Source organism: Oncorhynchus masou, chromosome 7, assembly GCF_036934945.1.
Source record: "Oncorhynchus masou masou isolate Uvic2021 chromosome 7, UVic_Omas_1.1, whole genome shotgun sequence".
In the NCBI taxonomy this organism is placed as follows: Eukaryota; Metazoa; Chordata; class Actinopteri; order Salmoniformes; family Salmonidae; genus Oncorhynchus; species Oncorhynchus masou.
In genome coordinates, this window is record NC_088218.1 from 17,986,705 (window position 1) to 18,009,174 (window position 22,470).

General features: G+C 44.3%; 1 protein-coding gene across 3 annotated transcripts; it reads left to right on the forward strand.

Moving 5' to 3' along the window:
- Positions 1-1,000: 1,000 nt before the first annotated feature.
- LOC135543424 (single-stranded DNA-binding protein 3-like) lies at positions 1,001-22,407 on the forward strand. Of its 3 annotated transcripts, none has more exons than XM_064970672.1 (18): positions 1,001-1,267; positions 7,222-7,294; positions 7,903-7,964; positions 13,244-13,328; positions 15,091-15,180; positions 16,146-16,211; positions 16,598-16,657; positions 16,763-16,829; positions 17,307-17,374; positions 17,475-17,536; positions 17,692-17,737; positions 17,935-17,970; positions 18,090-18,144; positions 18,248-18,318; positions 18,481-18,559; positions 18,664-18,692; positions 18,829-18,930; positions 19,242-22,407. In XM_064970672.1, exons 1-18 carry the CDS (start codon positions 1,212-1,214, stop codon positions 19,395-19,397), a joined length of 1,263 nt encoding a protein of 420 aa, XP_064826744.1. In that variant the 5' UTR covers positions 1,001-1,211; the 3' UTR covers positions 19,398-22,407. The 3 variants fall into 3 exon arrangements, with proteins under 3 accessions (XP_064826744.1, XP_064826745.1, XP_064826746.1); XM_064970673.1 differs by having other exon boundaries at positions 18,090-18,141; XM_064970674.1 differs by having other exon boundaries at positions 1,002-1,267; positions 19,071-19,348.
- Positions 22,408-22,470: the final 63 nt, after the last annotated feature.

The following is a 22,470-nucleotide window of genomic DNA, read 5'->3' on the forward strand; positions in this document are numbered from 1 at the left end:
TACACACACACACACAGGCACATTCCCTCAACATGATGTGTGTTCTGAGAGGTATGTGGGCTCAGGCCAATCGATACTGATGCTATGATGAGACAGTGATAGAGTTTGAGGTCTAGAGCTGAGTAGATACAAACACACTCTCCCTCACTCTCTACCCTATTGGAGCAACACAGGCACACTGACAGCTCTGCCCAGCTAGACTGTGTTTGTGTCCAAGCTCTTGGTACTCTCTCTTTACCCCTTTTTTGGACAATGTGTTTGCTTATGTGTGTCCTTTGGAAAACAGTGGAGGTGGCTAACCCCAAGAATGACACATGCATGCAGTCAGTGTGTCTTTCCCACAGATGAGCAACATTTAAGCAGATCACTTTGCTCCTGCACACACACACATCCAGCCACTGCACTGCACCCACACTCACACACATTCTTAAAGGGACAGGCCACACACACATCCCTCAACTTCATACTTGGTATACATGTACACATTTGATTAATTATTCCCTCACACGACACATAGGCTGTGTTTAGACAGGCACCCCAATTCTGATCTTTTTTTCTTCACTAAATTGGTCCTTTCACCAAACAGATCAGCTCTGGAAAAGATCTGATGTGAAAAGATCTGATGTGATTCGTAAAAAGAGCAATTAGTGGCAAAATTATCAGAATTTGGATTACTGTGTAAACACAGCCATAGAACTATATATAAACAGGACACACAGAGCTGTTATATACCATTCCTGGCCGGAACATACCTTACAGAGCACACAGTTACATGTGGGCACAGTAGGGTACTGTTAAAAGAAGCATGTAAGTGATCAAAACCCTGCACACATCCATGTGGGACTCCAAGCCCAGGAATGAAGAACACTGACCAGTCTATCATAATTTAGTTTGGCAAATAAACAAAAAAACGGATCTATCCCTTTAAGAAGCCCCCACCATTCTATAACAGGGGGAGCGTGGGTAAAATCCTGGAACAGCGACTGAAAAAAAACGATCACCAACAGACGGTTTCAAGCTCCCCGCGACGGCAGCAGCCCCTGTTCGGATCGGCAATGTTGAGGATGGATGTAGCCTGCTAGAAAAAAATACACCGGGGCACAGTGAGAGAGAACACTACTGCTGTGTAGCTATGGAGATCGTACGTGGTCGCTTTCTTTGACAGGTGTCGGAACCGGACTGAATAAAAAGTATCGAAACCAGCTTCAAAGATGTACGCCAAGGGGAAAGGTGCTGTTGTGCCCTCAGATAACCAAGCAAGAGAAAAGTAAGTGGGAATAGTGCAATGTCACAAACACCAGCTAGAGACACTAGTGCTAGGATATCTACTGTTATCTCCAACGCTCACATACACCACCTCGCTTGTTGTCATAGAAAGGGTGCAGATTAGGATACGATATGCTCTCCGTAGTTGTTTAGGGTCTTTTGTTTTTCAGATTTTCTTGCATCGGTGAATTCTTGTAGCCCTCCCTAACAAGCAAATAGTTATTGGGGGTTGATTACTAGCTTAGCCAAACGTTAGTTTACTACCAAGGTATCCATTCCTACTAAGTTTCATTCTCATCCGGTACAGTATAGTATTAACTTCATGTATGACATTGGCGATATTAAACAACATTGGAAAAATCCTTTGTTTTAAAACTGTCTGCAATATGTTGCATTTTAGAATTGAGTGGAAAAGAGCATCCCTACTTCTCTGGGTATTGGGAACAATACATTCGTGAAGATGATTGTGTGTTTCAGGAAGCCTGGGATTAGTTTATGCTGAAATAACGTAGCTGACTGATAGCTTTTACAAAGTTGAAACCAATGTAACCGGTTTTGTTTCAATGTAACAAAGGAGTGTCCAACGTTCCAAAAAGGAACTATTCGAACTCACTCTACATTGTATGAATGTGTACCTTCATACGCGAGTTACTGCTAGGTAGGCTAGGAGCTAGCTAGCGGCAAGTATGATAACTGTGTTCAAACAGTTTGTTTAGCCCTTATTAAAGAGTAAAATAAGTGTCCTTTATAAAACGAGGCTTTCTATCATTTAAAATTGGGCACTACGCTGAGCATTTAGCCGAATAGTTGGAGTTACAAACGAGGTAGTGTGCTAGCTCAGATAGCGGTAGCTTACCCATCCCTTTGTCTGCTAGCTACGGATGCCGTTTTGTCCGTACATGATGATGTTCCGCTGAACTGGCTGCTAGTACGACAGTAACTTTATCGTATCCACCCAGTGCTACTGTGTTGCATTTATGTTTCTTTCCTAAACATGTTTGTCACAACATGTGTTATTTGGTTTCTCTAAAGAGATTTCAAATTTGTATGGTATAACCTTCAGAACCAGATACTCATAAGTATGCACTGTGAACAACACAACTACTAGGCTATTCGTACTGATTTATTTGAGCTTTACTGACAAGCTGTAGATGGCTCTCTTTTTCCCTTGTCTTGCCAAATGTCAACAAAGCCGATGCCTTATTATTTGCCCATACTTTCCCCCACACATTTCAGTCCATATTTAGATTAAAGCTGTTCTAAGCCCTGTCCCTTAGATGTGCAAATAAATTGTCAACACATTTGTCTGCTCCTTCTGTGTATGTCGCTGCTGTGCTTGATATGATTATGTTAATCTACAATCTAGCCTAATTGATTTTATGAATCAACCTCAGTACTTGAGCTCTGGGCAGACCATAGCTTAGCTCAGAAGGCAAACTTTTGTTGATTTTCCTCCCCTCTCTCTATTCTTCTGCCTCCTCCCCTCCCTCTCCTCTGTCTCCTCTCCTTTCTTCCCCTCCTCTCCAATGCTCAGTTCTCCCTTCCTCTCTTCCAAGTCCTCATCTCCCTCTTCTGTGTTGAATTATTGAGTGCCTGACTGAAGCGGTTGCTCTGTGCTGTGAGTCGGAGCGGTGTGTGCGTGTGGTCGCTCTGAGCTGGAGCAATATCTGTGTTTCCCTGTCTGTGAGAAGGAGAGCGTTTGCTGGTGGGCTGTCTTATCCATGTTTAAAGAGGGGTTTTGTCTGCAGCCGCAGGCAGGATGTCAGGTGTACTGGTGGTGAACATCAGGAGGGAAGTTTGTGTGAGAGAGAAAGGGACTGAGGGAGGAGATCTTTGTGCGTGTGTGCAGAGACACTACCTTCCCATCTAAACATCTCCCCAGTGTTGCAGCTCAAGAAACTCTCTTCCTCTCAATGCGTGAGCTTAAATAATGCAGCAGACCAGGTGCACATAGCCCCCCACCCCACGCACACACACACAGGCCTCCCATCACACATAAACATTTCATCAGTGCCCTTGTGGGGGAGATCAGTAGTTTGATCGTTAACCATAGCCTTCTGTAAACGGTCAGGAGAAGACATGGTGTGTATGTGAGAGGGTAGACCTACACTAACCAAAGTCAGTGGTGTAGTGGAGGGTAAAAGCAGTTTACCCACCATGCATCCCACTTCTGGCTTGCCTCTGAAGCTAAGCAGAGGCACTCTTTCCTGTGATCTAAAAAAAACAAGTGTCCCAGGGCAGTGATTGGGGACGTTTCCCTGTGTAGAATGCAGTGTTTCGGATGGGATGTTAAAGATCCCATGGCACATATCATAAGAGAAGGGATGTTAACCCCAGTGGCCTGGCTACATTTCCCCACATTTTGGGAGAAAATGCATTGAAAGTATAGGCAGCGTTACTTTATTCACTGTGAACGCCGATCAGTTTGTGAGTGTGTGCTGAGAGACCCACACTCTAAACCAGCAGTCTCAGAGCTAAGTGACTTTTCAAATCATTGACTGCCCAGTGCATTGGTCAGCTGTGTGTGAGAGGCTTAACTGACCCAAGACTGACAGTAAACTTTACTACACCACCAGGCAGCCACAGACAATTGTGTGTTAGAACCACTACCTCTGACGACCTGGCTCATAAATCACAGGCTCGCCTGTCTGAAGAGCTGCAACCTCACAATTACCTCCTACTCTTAAGAGGGTTTGTACTCTTCTCTGGCAGTGTGTTTGTCCTGTCTCACCAGTTGTTTTATCTGTGATCACAGGGTGGGAACACCCCTCAGCTATTTATGGTCCTGTCCTGTGAGACAGCCCTTACGACTGTACACACACACCAGACCTGGATTCAAATACATGTATATATTTTGTTACTCAAATACAGAGAAAATAATATTTAAATATTTTCAAATTACATGGGCCGAATCAACTACTTCTATTGTATTCGTAAGCTGTTGCGTCTCCACTGATGGCAGGCACAACACACACCTCAGATGATGAAAGGTCTAAACTACAACATATGCGAATATAAAAAATATTGTTTTTCATGAAATTATAAAATAATTTGCAAATTTGTTTTTTGTAAATAAAAAAAATGATATCAAACTCAACTGTTTTATATTTTATATTGATGAAGACATGGCAGTCTCATGGTATGTCAAATGGGTCAACTTTGAGCACCTCAATTTTCTGGATGTTTTGGTATTCAGGTGTAAGAAGCCACTTTCGGACCATTTAGGTCATGGTCCAATATGTATGGGGAAAAAAAGATTTACAGTTTTCTGCAATTCTACCCATTTTTCCATGGGGTGAAATGTTTGCATTTTTAGAGAGGCACTATGCAGAAATTTCTCTTAATTCTAATAGTTCGCCTAATTTCTGTTTGACAAAACAAGTGAGTATAGTGTAGAGAATCATTGTACCACCTATACTGCTGTGAAATTGTTTCCATAACTAAAAATATTTCATTTTCAGCTGTTTGAAAACTGGTGTACAAAAATGAAAGTAAAAGATGCAAAAATACAATTTAAATGGGAAGCATCGAAATAGCGCACATAGAAGAGATACTACTTCTTAGGCTTTCAATGAGTGACAGATCTGTAACTCACGTTTCTATGACTTTTGTCGGGTCGCCCAAAAAGTTGCATATTGTAGCTTTTTGAAGCAAATTTCCAGCAATTCTATACTTTATGACGTATGCCATGTTAACCCTTTCCAGCCTGAGGGGATTGTTCCACTGGATCATGACCCATGAGTATAATGAAAACATGATACCTATTTTGAATGTTGAGAAACTGCCCTCAAATGACAATCAGTCAAGAAAGAACACCTGTGAAAATGTATATTACATGAAAATCTATGACCCCCTCCCCAACTGCAATTTACAACAATTTCTAATGAAGATTGAAAACACTTAGAGCATATTGAGTCTCTTGTTTTGTAAGGTTTGATAATCTGAAATAAGAATATAAATACCTTTTACTGTGAACAAGTTGTTTTAGTGACCAATGGTATTTAAAAATAATTCTATGGAATGTTCCTTGATCAGACACTTATCTGCGTAGTATATTCAACACATCTGCTCCAAAACAAATTACAAATAGCATTTTGTCTGACGTGATAAGCAAAGACCTAAACAAGTAATATAATATTAATAAGACAACTTTATTGAAAGAATAACGTTAGGGAGTGCATTGTCTCATTCGAACCTGTACAAAAAAACTAAAAGTTAAAGTTATCACCATCATAGCCATAACATTAAATACAACGTTCATCTCAGGGGTATTGTCATCGAAATGTATTTGGAATGACAGAATATGATAGACATAATTCTAATTTATTGGCTTTTACAACTTACATGTTTTCCTCTACATTATAACCCTAGGCCTATCACGTGAGGAGTCAGAACGGGAACCATTTAAAAGACCAACATTATTTTAGTCTTTACATGTCCTTTACATCTCCAAGGCCATGAGAGTTCTGACTCAAGCATGTAGGCAGGCTGGTAGGCAGGATATATGGGAACAGGAAAGGACAACATACAATTGTGAGGAACATACTGGAGAGTTATGGAGGAGCCAAGGTGGGGGCCTCTGGTGGGCAGAGGAGTCGGCTATCTCGGTAGCTGCGGTGGACCTGGAGGCTGTTATGCAGCCGGTGTCTGGTAGGACTAGGAGACAAGGCCAGTGGGGGGGGGCAGAAGGGGAGAGGGGGGGGGGGCAGAAGGGATGAAGTGGTGAGGCAAGGGATGAAGTGGTCTGGTGAGGGGTGTTGGAAGGAAGGGGAGCAACGCTGGGAAGTGTGGGGGCAGGGGGACATGCATCAAGCATACTGTATTTCCTTAACCTCCCAAACCAGCCTGATCTGACAAGCTCACATTATATTTCACTGACCACTGTGCTCACACTAGTTTCACTTCACTTGCAATCTGGTTTAATTGACATTTGAGTCATTTAGCAGACGCTCTTATCCAGACCGACTTACAGGAGCAGTTGGGGTTAATTGCCTTGCTCAAGGGCAGATCAAAATATATTTTTTTGTCACGTAGTCAGCTCAGGGATTCGAACCAGCGACCTTTCGGTTACTGGCCCAATGCTCTTAACTGCTAGTTTACCTGCTGATTTTTACTAGGCCATACTAGCGACAAACTTAGCTATGTTTGACAGTACACAGAAAATCTAGCTCACTTGTTTTTCCAGCCAGAAAGAAATGGCCCCAAAAATGTCAGAAACGGAGGGAGAAGCAACTTTCTTACCTCATCTGATCCACCTGGTTGTTTCCGCTTTGAAGCGGTCAAAATGGCACTCGATCCACTCTCCTTCCAGTCATCTACCAGGGCACTGAGGCAAATGGAGGATTTGCTCTGTGACCTTTCATTGAAGTAAAAAAAACAAGTTCCCACCCATAAAGCCCTCAACCATTAATATATCTACTAGTTGTCATGTGTAAATGGCAGTTTACAGAAATGCATTTGGTGATTGGACGGTGGTGTTATTATGGCTTTAAACCATTGTTTAACTTTTACGAAATTAGAATGCTCCAGCTGGAGAGGGTTTTAATGATATCTGAGTGAGAAAGACTAACAAAATCAATTGGGGACCCTAGGAACATACCTGGTTGGTATTTGGCCATGATTACTACAAGTTTAGATTGTTCGCTGGCGTGGGTAATTTAGTGACTGACATAAGAGAAATTGCTGATGCATTACCAAATTTCGAACTTGCACCTTGTGTATTCTACTATTCTAACTCGCAACAGTAAGTTGAGGCCCTGAACTGAGTTCCCAAAAACAACCTAGTGGCCTGGGGTCCTAAGCGACCGCTTATGCCTGCGGCCTGCCGTGCACACACAGTCAGCCTTGTTGTTCTAGTAGGTTTGTGTAATCCTCAACCATATCTTTGCTAATGCTAACTCCTATGGCTTTTTCTACAGTTTTGCTAATTCAAGGTCCTGTTCTCCTCTGTTGCAGGTTAGCGCTGTACGTATATGAGTACCTGCTGCATGTAGGAGCACAGAAGTCTGCACAGACCTTCTTGTCAGAGGTACGACGCACACCTTTCTGTCCGATGTCGTCCTACCTCTAGCCTGGTGGTTGCCAACTTTGGTCCTTCCCAATAAGTAAGGGACTAGAGGGAGAAAGGTGGAGAATGACTGAGAGGAAAAGAGGGGGACATGATGTGGACAGGTAGCGGTAGCCTAGATGGTGGTAGAGGGAGAGCAAAGGGGAAGGGCGGCGTTGACAAAGGGGTAGAACGAGGTGTGACTGTCTGAGGGCATTGACTGAGAGGTAGGGAAAGAAGGAGCGTAAGGGAGAGTATGGTCGCGAAGACGGACAGCGGTGACTGGCTGAGACAGACTGACTGTGTTCTTAACCTCTAGGCCAGGGGTGTCAAACTCATTCCACGGAGGGCCAAGTGTCTGTGGGTTTTTGGTTTTTCCTTTCAATTAAGACCTAGACAACCAGGTGAGGGGAGTGCTTTACTCATCAGTGACCTTAATTCATCAATCAAGTACAAAGGGAGTGAACCTGCAGACGCTCAGCCCTCAGTGGAATGAGTTTCACACATACTCTACCGGCACACACCCACCTTGACAGTCTCCTCCCCTGCTGAGTTTAGAACTAGACAGCATGTTGCTCTCTCTCTTTCAGATACGATGGGAAAAGAATATTACGTTAGGAGAGCCTCCAGGATTCCTGCACTCGTGGTGGTGGTGAGTATCTCGGCCCCTTGTATCTTCTTGTGTTCACGCGTTTGTATTCCATCAGAATATCACCACTCCGTGTGTGTGTGTGTGTGTGTGTGTGTGTGTGTGTGTGTGTGTGTGTGTGTGTGTGTGTGTGTGAGAGAGAGAGAGTGTAGTATGGTGAATAACATATGTACTGTACATGGATGCGGTAAAGGAGGCAGTGGCACACGTTCTAACAAAGTTGCCATTTATCGACTGTAACAGGCCCACAATGTGGTTACTTAAGTCCGATTTGGATATATGTCAGCTGTTTTCTCCAAGTAACTTTAGAAGTGACTGCTAAATGCTAACTGCCGTTTGTATAAGCTGGTTAGCATAGCTAGCATACAGAAATTGGTGGTGGTCAGTTGTTTTTAACTATATAATGCGATTGATTTGTAATAGAGGTTGGCCGAATATGATTTTAATTCCGATACCGTTTATTGGAGGACCATAAAAAGCCGATATCGATTAATCGGCCGCTTAAAATATATATTTATTTATTTATTTACATAATTTTTTTTTTGTAATAATGACAACAATACTGAACACTTATTTTAACTTAATGTAATGCATCAATAAAAATCCATTTAGCCTCAAATAAATAATGACATGTTTAAATAATGCAAAAATAGTGTTGGAGAAGAAAGTAAAAGTGCAATATGTGCCATGTAAAAAAGCTAACGTTTAAGTTCCTTGCTCAGAACATGAGAACATATGAATGCTGGTGGTTCCTTTTAACATGATACTTCAATATTCCAAGGTAAGATGTTTTAGGATGTAGTTATTATAGGACTATTTCCCTGTATACCATTTGTATTTCATTAACCTTTGACTATTGGATGTTCTTATAGGCACTTTAGTATAGCCAGTGTAGCAGTATAGTTTCCGTCCCTCTCCTCCCCACTACCTGGGCTCGAACCAGGAACACATCGACAACAGCCACCCTCGAAGCATCGTTACACATCGCTCCACAAAATCTACGTCCCTTGCAGAGCAAGGGTAACAACCACTCCAAGTCTCAGAGCAAGTGACGGCACCGATTGACACGCTATTAGCGCGCACCCCGCTAACTAGCTAGCAATTTAACATCGGTTACACCAGCCTAATCTCAGGAGTTGATAGGCTTGAAGTCATAAACAGCTCAATGCTTGAAGCATTGTGAAGAGCTGCTGGCAAAATGCACAAAAGTGCTGTTTGAATGAATGCTTACTAGCCTGCTGGTGCCTACCATCGCTCAGTCAGACTGCTCTATCAAATCATAGACTTAATTATAACATAATGACACACAGAAGTACGAGCCGTATGTCATTAATATGGTCGAATCCAGAAACTAATATCATCTCGAAAAGACGTTTATTCTTTCAGTGAAATACGGAACCGTTCCGTATTTTATCTAATGGGTGGCATCCCTAAGTCTAAATATTGCTGGTACATTTACAACCTTCAATGTTATGTCATAATTATGTAAAATTCTGGCAAATTAGTTCGCAACGAGCCAGGTGGCCCAAACTGTTGCATATACCCTGACTCTGCGTGCAATGAACGCAAGAGAAGTGACACAATTTCACCTGGTTAATATTGCCTGCTAACCTGGATTTCTTTTAGCTAAATATGCAGGTTTAAAAATATATACTTCTGTGTATTGATTTTAAGAAAGGCATTGATGTTTATGGTTAGGTACAGTCGTGTAACGATTGTGCTTTTTTCTCAAATGCGCTTTTGTTAAATCATCCCCCGTTTGGCTGTCTTTGTTAGGAAGAAATAGTCTTCAAACAGTTCGCAACGAGCCAGGCAGCCCATACTGCTGCATATACATTTACATTACATTTAACATTTAAGTCATTTAGCAGACGCTCTTATCCAGAGCGACTTACAAATTGGTGAATTCACCTTCTGACATCCAGTGGAACAGCCACTTTACAATAGTGCATCTAAGTCATTAAGGGGGGGGGGGGGGTGAGAAGGATTACTTATCCTATCCTAGGTATTCCTTGAAGAGGTGGGGTTTCAGGTGTCTCCGGAAGGTGGTGATTGACTCCGCTGTCCTGGCGTCGTGAGGGAGTTTGTTCCACCATTGGGGGGCCAGAGCAGCGAACAGTTTTGACTGGGCTGAGCGGGAACTGTACTTCCTCAATGGTAGGGAGGCGAGCAGGCCAGAGGAGGATGAACGCAGTGCCCTTGCTTGGGTGTAGGGCCTGATCAGAGCCTGGAGGTACTGCGGTGCCGTTCCCCTCACAGCTCCGTAGGCAAGCACCATGGTCTTGTAGCGGATGCGAGCTTCAACTGGAAGCCAGTGGAGAGAGCGGAGGAGCGGGGTGACGTGAGAGAACTTGGGAAGGTTGAACACCAGACGGGCTGCGGCGTTCTGGATGAGTTGTAGGGGTTTAATGGCACAGGCAGGGAGCCCAGCCAACAGCGAGTTGCAGTAATCCAGACGGGAGATGACAAGTGCCTGGATTAGGACCTGCGCCGCTTCCTGGGTGAGGCAGGGTCGTACTCTGCGGATGTTGTAGAGCATGAACCTACAGGAACGGGCCACCGCCATGATGTTGGTTGAGAACGACAGGGTGTTGTCCAGGATCACGCCAAGGTTCTTAGCGCTCTGGGAGGAGGACACAATGGAGTTGTCAACCGTGATGGCGAGATCATGGAACGGGCAGTCCTTCCCCGGGAGGAAGAGCAGCTCCGTCTTGCCGAGGTTCAGCTTGAGGTGGTGATCCGTCATCCACACTGATATGTCTGCCAGACATGCAGAGATGCGATTCGCCACCTGGTCATCAGAAGGGGGAAAGGAGAAGATTAATTGTGTGTCGTCTGCATAGCAATGATAGGAGAGACCATGTGAGGTTATGACAGAGCCAAGTGACTTGGTGTATAGCGAGAATATACACTGACTCTGTTGCAAGAGAAGTGACACAATTTACCCAGTTAAAATAAATTCTTGTTAGCAGGCAATATTAACTAAATATGCAGGTTTAAAAATATATACTTGTGTATTGATTTTAACGTGTTCACGGTACAGGTTCCCCAAGGGCACCACCACCCCCGCTCAACTCAAAAGGTGGCGCACAGAATGCAAAAATATTCTTAGAAATATTTAACCTCCACACATTAACAAGTCCAATAGCTCAAATGAAAGATAAGCACCTTGTTCATTTACCCAGCGAGTCAGATTTCTAAAATGTTTTACGGCGAAAACATAGCACATATTTATGTCAAACCACCACAAAGACAGACGATATACAGCCATTTTGTCGAACAAAAGATGCAATCACAAACGCAGGATTAAAAGAAAAATTATTCTCTAACCTTTTGAAAATCATCAGATGACAGTAATAGGACATGTTACACAGTACAATTGTTTTTTTTCAATAATATGCAATTTATATCCATAAATCTCCGTTTACATTGACGCCATGTTCAGAAAATCCTCAAAAATGTCCGGAGAAATTATAGACAGCTCCGCCAGATAACAGAAATACACATCATAAACTTTGACTAAATATACATGTTCTACATATAGTTAGAAAGATACACTGCTTCTTAATGCAACCGCTTTGTCACATTTATTTTTCACATTAAAGAAATCGCTCACTATGCAATAATCTGAGGCGGCGCTCAGACGTAAGCAATATTTCTCCGCTATGTTGGAGTCAACAGAAATACAAAATTACAACATAAATATTCCCTTACCTTTTGATGGTCTTCGATCAGAATGTAGTGGAAGGAGTCATACTTACCCAATACATTGTTTTGTTTCAAGTTGTGTCTTTGTATTAGCATCTGCTAACACTTTCAGCTGAAATGCATCCAAAATGACTTCTGGTCCCGAACAGTTGCGCATGAAAACTTCAAAATTACATATTATATGTCGACTAAACTGGTCAAACTAAGTGCAGAATCAAGCTTTAGGATGTTATAAACGTACAAAACAATTGGCGATTCAACTGGACAAAAGCAATTCTTCTCAGACAATCTGGAACAGAGGAATGACTGTGTACAATTCGCGCCCTAACGCGCATGTATTTTCTCGCGACACCCACTCTTTTGCCTCCCAAAGGGTCAAAGCTCTTGGGATTTGCACAATTAAACACTCTACTGAATGAGGATATCTAGTGGAAGACATAGAAAGTGTTTCCAGATCTATAGCTGGTTGGGAAGGGTGGGGGCGATGACGTCAAAGTTGGCCCAACTTTCATGTTTCCAAAACTAGTTTGGGAGATTGGCTGCCCTGTGAGTTCTGCTATACTTAGACATAATTCAAACGGTTTTAGAAGCTTTAGAGTGTTTTCTATCCAGTAATTATTATTATTATTATTATATGCATATATTAGCAATTTTGGACATATTTTTTTTCAGTTTACTATGGGCACACAATTCATCCAAAGGGGGCAGTATTGTCCCGAGCCTTAACAGGTTTTAAGAAAGGCATTGATGTTTATGGTTAGGTACACGTGGGAGCAACGGCAGTCCTTTTTCACGAATGCACACCGCATCGATTGTATTCAACACAGGACAAGCTAGATAAACTACAAATATCATCAACCATGTGTAGTTAACTAGTGATTATGATTGATTGTTTTTTATAAGATACGTTTAATGCTAGCTAGCAACTTACCTTGGCTTCTTTCTGCATTCGTGTAACAGGCAGGCTCCTCGTGGAGTGCAATGAGAGGCAGGTGGTTTGAGCGTTGGACTAGTTAACTAGTAAGGTTGGAGATTGAATCCCCCGAGCTGACAAGTTAAAAATCTGTCGCTCTGCCACAGAACAAGGCAGTTAACCCACCGTTCCTAGGCCGTCATTGAAAATAAGAATGTTCTTAACTGACTTGCCTAGTTAAATAAAGGTGTGTAATATATATGTATGTGTCTATATCTGTCAAATCTGTGTCCAAAAATAGTGATTTCCGATTGTTAGGAAAACTTGAAATCGGCCCTAATTAATCGGCCATTCCGATTAATCAGCCGACCTCTAATTGTAATGATGACATGGACACGTGTTGGGATTGACATCCATACAAGCATTATATTGAGATTTCTACCTCAACATAGTGTGAAATACACATGTCAACAATAGCCTAAATGTCGGCTGATTTTGCAGGGCGGCAATGAGAAGAGTCGGGATCTTTCCCCCACGGTCCTTCATGCGTCTCCATGGCAATTCAATTGCTTTGGTGGAGTTCGCTTGACCTCTTTATCGCCTCGATTGGCTCATCAGGTGCTCCCTGACATGAACACTCTTCCTCTATTTCCTGTTGCAGTGTATTCTGGGATTTGTATTGCGCTGCGCCGGACAGACGGGAGAACTGCGAACACTCCAGCGAGGCCAAGGCCTTCCATGATTATGTGAGTGACAGGCCCAAGTGTGTGTGTGTCTTCGTCCCGCCTCTTCCCGTGTGTGTGTGTGTGTGTGGCAATCGTCAGTGTGTGGAGATAATGGAATGGAGGTCTTAATCCAGTAAGCCCAGCACTGGGCCGGGGTTAAGCCAGGGATTTATGGGTGGGTCTGTGTGTGTTGCAGCCCTGGCATCTGGCCCAGAGCACGGGGGGCTTTCACATCCTCGGTGCCAGAGAGAGCTGGTTAACCATGTGTGTGCATGCTTTGTGTGCTCTGTTTTGTCTGCCGTGGCTGGCAACTGTTTGAGTGAAGTGCCAGTTTGCCAGTCTCGAGGACCAGATGGTCACTCAAACACACAAGGTGTGTGTCTATATCCATGTAGAGCATTCTGGCAGGGAGGGGGGGGGGGGTGTGTGTCTGTCTGTGTGTGTGTCTGTGTGTGTGTGTGGCCTCAGACATGCTGTTTTCTAAGTCCATAGGAAACAAATGATTTAGTTCTCCTGTAACTCTCTTTGCCTTCTTCCCTCTCTCATTTTGCCCCCTTTACTCTCATCTCTTTTTTTGTGGGAGGGGGGGTTTATCACTTTTCTCTCCCCCCTTTTCTTTCTCTCTCCATCTTCCAGTGTTTGTTTGTCTTACCATTGAAAAGGTCAATAATGTGTTGAGCACCATTGATCTGTCCATTTTCTCTGTGTGTGTGTGGGCTGGATAGATCAATTCCATTCAGTATCGGTGAGCCACGTACCACATCGCCCAATCAAATCATCAATTTTGATTTGTTGATTAATTATTCATGGTAGTGGATTCCTATAGGCTGAGCCAGACGTTAACCTTCCCCTGTGGTGCTTCCTGTCACTGTGTTGACATTTATTTATGTTTGTGTGGGAGAGTTATAGTCCACCATGTAGCTTTATTGATGTACAGTTATTTGTCATTGATGTGTAGGATTTAGGATTTGTCTGTGTTTTGTCGATATGTCAAGCATGATGCCAGTAGCCTGGTTAATGGTATTTCTATACGAACCTTGCCCTCTGGTATGATAGGTGGAGGTTTCACCATATTGCCTATATCTATCCAATTATTTCATATCCACACAAGTGGTTAGGACCTGGCTGGAGGTTGTTACTGAAAACCCGTCACTCTGTCGCTCTCTCGGTCTCTTTCTCCTACCTCCCTCTTCTCCCCCTCTCTCTGAGAGGGGGATGCTAGAGGCACGGGGAGCAAAGGACCAGTCTCCATAGCAACAGCTTCGACTAGCTACTGCAAGAGATGAGAGAGGGGGAGTGAGCAAAAGGAAGTGAGAGCGATGGGAGGTTAGGGGAAGGGAGGTTAGGGGAAGGGAGGTTAGGGGAAGGGAGGTTAGGGGAGGGCCGGGGGAGGTTAGGTGAGGGCCGGGGGGGGGCGAGGGCTGTGGGCGGGGGGGGGATCAGGGCCGTGGGGTGGAGAGGAGGAGTGCAGATGTTTGGAGAGGGTTAAGGAGAATGACCCGGGGAAAGAGAGCAAGATGGAGGGAAGACCCTATGTTGTCCCCAGGGACTCGGTGGCCTGTTCATGGGCAGAATTAGCATAAATGTATAAAGACAAGGTGTGTGTCAGTTTAACATAAAGTGGAAAGGGCAGGGTTTAGGACTGGTGTGTGACTCTGTTTCATCTTTTAACGTGTGGATGGTGTGTGTCTGTGTGACTCTGTGCTTCATCTTTTAACGTGTGGATGGTGTGTGACTCTGTGCTTCATCTTTTAACTTGTGTGTGTGTGTGTGTGTGTTGCAGAGTGCGGCAGCTGCCCCCAGTCCTGTGATGGGGAATATGCCTCCTAATGATGGTATGCCAGGAGGACCCATGCCGCCTGGATTCTTCCAGGTAATACACCTCTATTCATCCATCTCTTCTGCTACCTCCCTCGCCACCACTTTACGCATGGTAAAACACCAGTCATCTTCATCATCCATTACTTTATTCCCTCTCTTCCTAGATCTCCTCACACTTCTTTTTCACCTCCCTCTCTTTCTCTCCACCCCCCTCTTTCTCTCCACCTCCAATAATCCCTCTCTCCTCTCATATATAGATTACACACACACACACACACACAAAAGCCAGACAGCGTGATGGACAGCCCTGGCATTTGGCAGCGGCGATGATAAGGTGGAACGGAGAGAGATGGGCCTCAATGTGTTTGTTTCTGTGGCTTCCACTTCATTGTCTGTCGAGAGTGGAATAGCGAACTGGAGAGAGCTGAAATGAAAGAATGGGAGGGAGGAAGTCGGTGAAAGTGGGAGATGGCAAGAGAATAGTGAGGGAGCGAGAAAAGAGGAGAGGCACAGAAGTGCTATTTATAACACAAGTGAGGGAGGGGGGTGTCTGTGCTTGTGTTGTCCTTTTTGTACAAGTGGCCTTATCATTAGCAAGAGCTGCTTGCTGCAATTTTGCCTGTGTTGCTATTATCATGTGTGTGCTTGTTTGTTCGCAAATAAAAAATTGAAGACCCACACAATTCACAAAACAAACCTGAAGTCATTCATGCACATTCAAGCAGTTCCTCAGTCTAGTTGCATGTCCTGATGTTGAACAGTGTGGGATGGACGGTGACCAAACATGCTGTAGGCTCCTCTGATCCACTGTTGTTCTGAGCTGTGTTTTATAGTTGTCAACATTGCCCTCTAGTGGTGAAGACACCCTCTTAGCATGGATTAGGAAAAATGCCCTCCTCTCCCACTCTGTGTTCTGATTGGCTACTGCCTAGCTTCTCTTCCACATCCCTGATTGGCTTGCTCCTGCAGCTGTAGTTGTTAGCTCCTCTCTCTGATGTCACTCTACTCTTCTCTCAGGGTCCGCCAGGCTCCCAGCAGTCTCCTCACGCACAGCCCCCCCACGGCATGGGACCACACGGACAGGTAACAAACACACATAAATAATTGACTCTCCTCTGGAGCTGTTCTGGGGGGGTTGAAGCTTTAGCCTCCACACAGCCACACTCCACCAACCCCTCATCAATAAAACAAAAGAGGAGCCACTGTGGACCGACACACTGAGTGCACATGTGCACGGGACAGACAGAACACACACTGCTCTACATGTACCACTACATGTAAGGCTAAGGGATGAGAGCGACGCCTGCATCCTTGAAGACAAGCTTCCTCTGTAAAATATCTAGTTAATTATCCGGCTCATTGTTTTCTGTGTTCTCACCCCCTTCCACATCCTCCATTCACACTCTGTCCACCTGTCTGCTCAACTCCTTTTCAGTGGGAATGACAAACTCTCTCTCTCTCTCTCTCAGCCTTTCATGTCGCCACGGTTTCCAGGTGGACCCCGCCCCTCTCTCCGAATGCCAAATCAGGTATGGACCACATGCTCACCTATACAGCTGAACCTTTACTTTCAGGTAGGTGCTGGTGGTCCATACTCACGATTGCCCTTTCTCTCGTCCATCTGTTTCCCTCAGCCTCCCGGGGGAATCCCTGGTTCTCAGCCTCTCCTGCCAAACAGCATGGACCCCACCAGACCACAAGGTGTGTGTGTGTGTGTGTGTGTGTGTGTGTGTGTGTGTGTGTGTGTGTGTGTGTGTGTGTGTGTACACATTATTCATGCTTGTGTTTATGTAAGCTTGCAGTTTTTCAAGTGACGTTCCTCTGAGAACGCCGGTGCCCCCAGGACCTTACAGATCTAGGGGTCATCTGGGTGGAAGATAGGATAGTGTGGGTCTCTGAGTTTTGGCTTGAGATTACAGGTTCAGATTATAGAGTACTGTTTAACCCAACAGGGGTCCCAGTTAATGAGGTTAGAGGAGAGTTTAGTCTGTTGCCTGCCATTAACCCTGCCTTCCAGGTTCAGACTGACCATATGTGGATTAGGTGTGGAGGTGACCGTCTCATTGGATAAAAGTGTTTGCTAAGTGAATCGAATTATCCATATTAAACCATCAGTGTCTTTAACTACCAGTGTGTGTTGGTGTTAAGACGGTGTTCTTGTCATCTTTTCTCCTATAGGACATCCTAATATGGGCGGGCCAATGAGAATGAACGCTCCACGAGGAATGGGGCCCATGGGTCCACAGGTAAGTGTAAGCGTGCACACACACACACACACACACACACACACACACACACACACACACACTCTAGTTTTGACACTGTGTATCTCTTCTCTCTATGTAGAACTACGGGGGTATGAGACCCCCTCCTAACTCCATGGGTGGTCCTATGCCTGGGATGAACATGTAAGTGTTCCCTCCATAGGGAGAAATACAGTCTATCCCATAGCACCAGCCTCATGGTTGAATATCGAAGGCCCCGACATCATGAATGTTGAACTGTTGTTTTCTTGGTTTATGGCAGTGTTTCCCTATACTTAAAGTCTGTCTCTGTCTCTCAGGGGACCTGGTGGTAGAGGACCGTGGCCTGGTCCCAATGCGAACTCAGTAAGTTGTTTCCTCGCTCAATTTGCCATAGATTAGATTATTCATTACAATGATTATTATTTAAGATGGCTTGAAAATGTACTATACTGCCCTCTTGTTGCTGGAGGAAAGAACTGCTGGTTAGTTGAGAATCTCTCCCAGTAGTAACTATGACCCCCCCCCCCCCCTAACCTCTAGTTTCCCTTTTCTCATCACAGATACAATACTCCTCCTCATCTCCCGGCCACTATGTGGTGAGTAGCCAACCCTCAGTGTTTTCAATAACTTGTCAGTTATAAAACTGTTCCTTAGCTGTAGAAATGGGGGACATTGTGTGCACTGTTCTTATTGACCCCTTTGAACTGTTTCCCAGGGTCCTCCAGGAGGAGGGGGGCCGCCCGGAACTCCCATCATGCCCAGCCCAGGTGGTGTGTCTCTTAAATATGTCTCCCCAGCACCAGTACTATATTTACACTGTGTGTTGCCTCTCTCTGTGGACTAATGTTGTGCTATTGTGTTCATCTCCCCCAGACTCCAACAACTCCAGTGAAAACATCTACACTATGATGAACCCTATAGGACCTGGAGGAAACAGACCCAACGTGAGTCACATTACATGTCGTATTCCACCGCGTGATGTCACGCAGCGTGACACCACGATACAGTATGACACAGTATGACTTTATCCCCCTGCTGATTAGCTAGAGCAATAAAACCTGTCCGAAGGTCCAGTTTCACTGAGACATCTTTGTGTTCTCTCCCAGTTCCCTATGGGCCCGGGGCCTGATGGACCGATGGGAGCTATGGGAGCCATGGAACCTCACCACATGAACGGCTCACTAGGTGGGTGACAGGGTTATGAAACCTGTTATCAATGCAGTCGTAAGGGTGACAATGTTCAGTGGATGAACTGTTTTGAATCTCATCTTTCTCTCATGGTCTCTCAGGCTCTGGGGACATGGACGGGTTGCCAAAGGTGAATATAAATCCCCTTTTCTACAACATTTGACTTCAATCTCTCAAACAGACAGAGGGACATGTCTTGGAGCTGCTGGTCAAATAACTTGTGGTACAACATATTAATAGAGTTATCTTACTCTCTATCTATCCAGAACTCTCCTAACAACATGGGGGGTATGAGCAACCCCCCCGGGACGCCGCGGGACGATGGAGAGATGGGTGGAAACTTCCTCAACCCATTCCAAAGTGAAAGTGTGAGTACTGCTGGCCAATGACCCCCTGACCCTTATACCTTGACCCCTCAAGAACCAGGGTGGGTGACCTGGTATGTAATGTTGTAGCATTTACATTTTTCACTCATGTCTACCACTCCCCCCCCCCTCTCTCTTCACAGTATTCACCCAACATGACGATGAGTGTGTAATTTTAATTTCTTTATTTTTGTATTTTCTTTTGGTTGTTTTTGTACCTTTCCACCTGGATTTTCCAACCCCTCACCTTGGATCGGACTCATTCTGCCTTTCCCACCTCACCTCCACCCCCTCGAACTCTCGCCGCTACCCAGGCTTCTAGGACAGCCCTGGGGCATGCTGGGCCTCTAGTGAAGGAGGAGCTTCCCGACGCTGTCTGTGGCCTAGACAGGAAACAGAGACACAGGAAGTCCCTACTCTCTAACCCTGCCCCCTGCCTCTCTGACTTCTTGTCAGGGTCTGGACAATGAGAGAGGGGATGATGGAGAGACTGGGTAACATGGACACCCTTCGGGACACAGCATGGTAGGGTTCTGTCAGTAGCTGTCTGGAAGCTTGACAAACATTTACATTGGCATTCACTTTTATTTTGATGTTTTTATTTGTTTCTAATGGATTTGATTGTGTTTCTAATGGATACAGGGATGAATCTCGAATGATCCCCTTTTCCCTATGTAGTGCACTACTTTAGAGGAATAGGGTGTCATTTGAGACGTAGACATGGAAGTGTCGTCTAGCCCCCCTCCCCCCTCCTTCACTCTGTGTATACATTAAAAACACAAGTGTTGTGATGTTTTACATTACTCTGTATGTAATGTATTATTGCTATTTTATAATATTTTATTGTTATGATTTAATAATATTATGATTCTGTTTATTTTAAAATGTAGGATTTAATTTCTGGAGGTTTTTTGTTGTTGAAATGGCATGCATCCACTGATGACCTCTTCGTTAGTAACTTCACAGGACGGTGAACCTTCACTAGTCTCCTTAAGGAAAACCCACAGGATATACACAATCTACTGCCCAGTCAGAGAACAGCACCTTGGTCCATCATGGTACTTTAAATTGTAATGTCCCTCTCCATCCCCCCCGAGAAGGCGTTTTCTCTGTAGTAGACTAAGTGACCCTGAACATGCAGAGGATGCACAGTTGTATTTATTTGTTTAATCTTCCTTAGAACAGGTTGACAATAAGTCTCTCAATCTGCACACTCCGAAATCACTCGGCACCAATCAGCATCCACCTAGAGGAAGACATCTTGGAGGTGTCTGGTTTTTGTTTTTTATTTATTTTCTTTTACCCAGAGGGCAGTTCTTCTGACCTTCTGTGAAATTATTCTGCTTGAATGCTTAAACAGAGCTGAGCCAATCAGGAGGTGGTGTGGCAATTGCCATGGTAACTGGCAAGACCCCCCCCCTCAAGAGGACAACGTTTGTCCTTACTCTCACACACAACCAACCAATCGGCCTACCTACACCCTCCCCCTCCCCAACCACCTCTCTCTCCTTTTGTGCCGTCTCCATCTGTCTTTGGTTTGTTTTGTAAATACTGTAAAGTGAATTTTGATATCATGACATGTTTTGATATTTCCGTCACAACCAATGACCTGCGAAATGAGTTGATTCAGAGCAACTTGGTTTGAAAAGAGACTGTGTTTTTACAGTACCTCACTGTTCAACTCAGACACAACTAGGGCCAGGAGCAACCCTCTATATTGGATCATTATGTAGTTAAGAACTACATCTAACGTTAGAGTCCTGAATATTTCCTGGCCAGGTCAAGCTGTTAGGGAAATCTCCTGTCTCTCGTAACGATAGATGAAAAGAAAATGATTGTTTTCTATTAAGGATTTTTCTGTATTTGAATTGAGAAAAGATGTTAAATCACAGGTTCTTAATAATATGGAGAGGGTTAAGGGGGGAAAAGGCTTCTGGTGTAGTTTGAGATACTGCTGTATAGATTCAACTCTGAACCATATTCACTAAAGGCAAATCGGAAATGCACCCAATTCCCCTATATAGTGCACTACTGAAGCCAAAAGTAGTGCACTACATAGGGAAATTGGGTGCCATTTGGAACGCGCCCTAGTTTCCACCAGTGCAAAGTGTTTATTGTTGGAAGAGGATAATTATTGGAAAACGAACCGTGAAACTGTTTCGTTTTTAAAATGTGAGATATATTTACTTACCATAACTAGGGCTAGGAGTGTTTTATGTGCCCTTGTCAGTGGAGGCTGCTGAGGGGAGGATGGCTCATAATGTCTGGACTGGAGCGTGGAATCATGTTTGTATGTAACATTTCACTGATTCGGGCTCCAGCCATTAGCACAAGCCTCCGTCCCCAATTAAGGTGCACCGACCTCCTGTGGTCCTTGTCATTTCATGTGCTCTGGAAAAACTCATGGCCCTACTCATGACCTTCTTTTGACCTTTCCACTCTGCCCATACGGAAGAGGACGCCTCTTTATCTGTGACCGCATGGGCAGCGCCATTGGGGCTACAACCCATAGGAACCCCCATCCGGTTGAGTATGGCAGAAGCCCTCAATGGCGCTGCCCATGCTAAAACGGCATTTTGGCCACTATTAGTCTCTATGGCTCTACCTTTTTTTTTCAAGTTGTTTCCTGACTGTAACCTGTTCAGGGAAACTCAACAGGGAAACTCAACGAAAAATCAACGTTGTCACATTGTTGATCATTTCTGTCTTTCTATGGTGACGTATAATACTGTTTCATTCTGGGTTGAAAGGAGGGGACAGCGGGCGAGGAAACATTTGACTGTTCCTTGGGTTTGTCCATCTCGCTAGTCTAAAGTAGCGTCCTCCTCTCCCTTCACCTGCACCGACGTGGACGATGGATCTGTGCAGACGGAGGAGATGACGTGAGGAGAGGAAGCCACTTTAAATTTGAGCTGCAGGCCATGTTTTTCTCTGACGACAAAGCCGCTACGAGGCAGTTTGTTTTTCCAGAACATTTAGGCCATTCCAATGATCCTGTGTTTTTAAATTCTGTTAACCCTTTTTAGATTGGGTGCCACCTTGATTTGAAGATCCAACTGAAAGAACTTTGACCATCTCTTGCTGTGTATATAAATGATCCCATGACATTTGGTTGGAATATTGCCATGTTCAGGTTATTTTCAAAAGCAGCGGGAACATAATCTAAGGGGCCAACATGGTATCATGCCAATCTGGATAAAACATGGTGAAGAACTGCTTCCTGGGTTTGCTTTGTATTTCCTGATAGGCTAGTTTCTACTCCTAAATGTCTTGTGTAGTAATAAAATGTTTCCTATTTGTACGTTTTCTTTGTTGTAATAAAGTTTCTTTAGAGGCTGATAAAGTTGCTTATTGGGAGAAAAAAAAGGTGGGAGATCTTGCATCAACAATAAATGTCATCTGTTTTTTGTTTTTTTTTCACCTGTGTCCTTCTCGTTGTTGTAGATACATCAAAAAAAAACAAATAAAGTGAATTCACTACTTTTGCCAAGACACTTAGTTCTTTCAACACCTTTTAGAGGCTTAGTTCCCATCACCTCAATT

Excerpts from the sequence above, each read along its gene's own strand:
- LOC135543424 (XM_064970672.1), top strand. The coding sequence starts at position 1,212 with ATGTACGCCAAGGGGAAAGGTGCTGTTGTGCCCTCAGATAACCAAGCA. Across the intron at positions 16,830-17,306 it reads GGACCCCACCAGACCACAAG|GACATCCTAATATGGGCGGG; the intron begins GTGTGTGTGTGT and ends TTTCTCCTATAG. Across the intron at positions 17,537-17,691 it reads CCTATGCCTGGGATGAACAT|GGGACCTGGTGGTAGAGGAC; the intron begins GTAAGTGTTCCC and ends TCTGTCTCTCAG.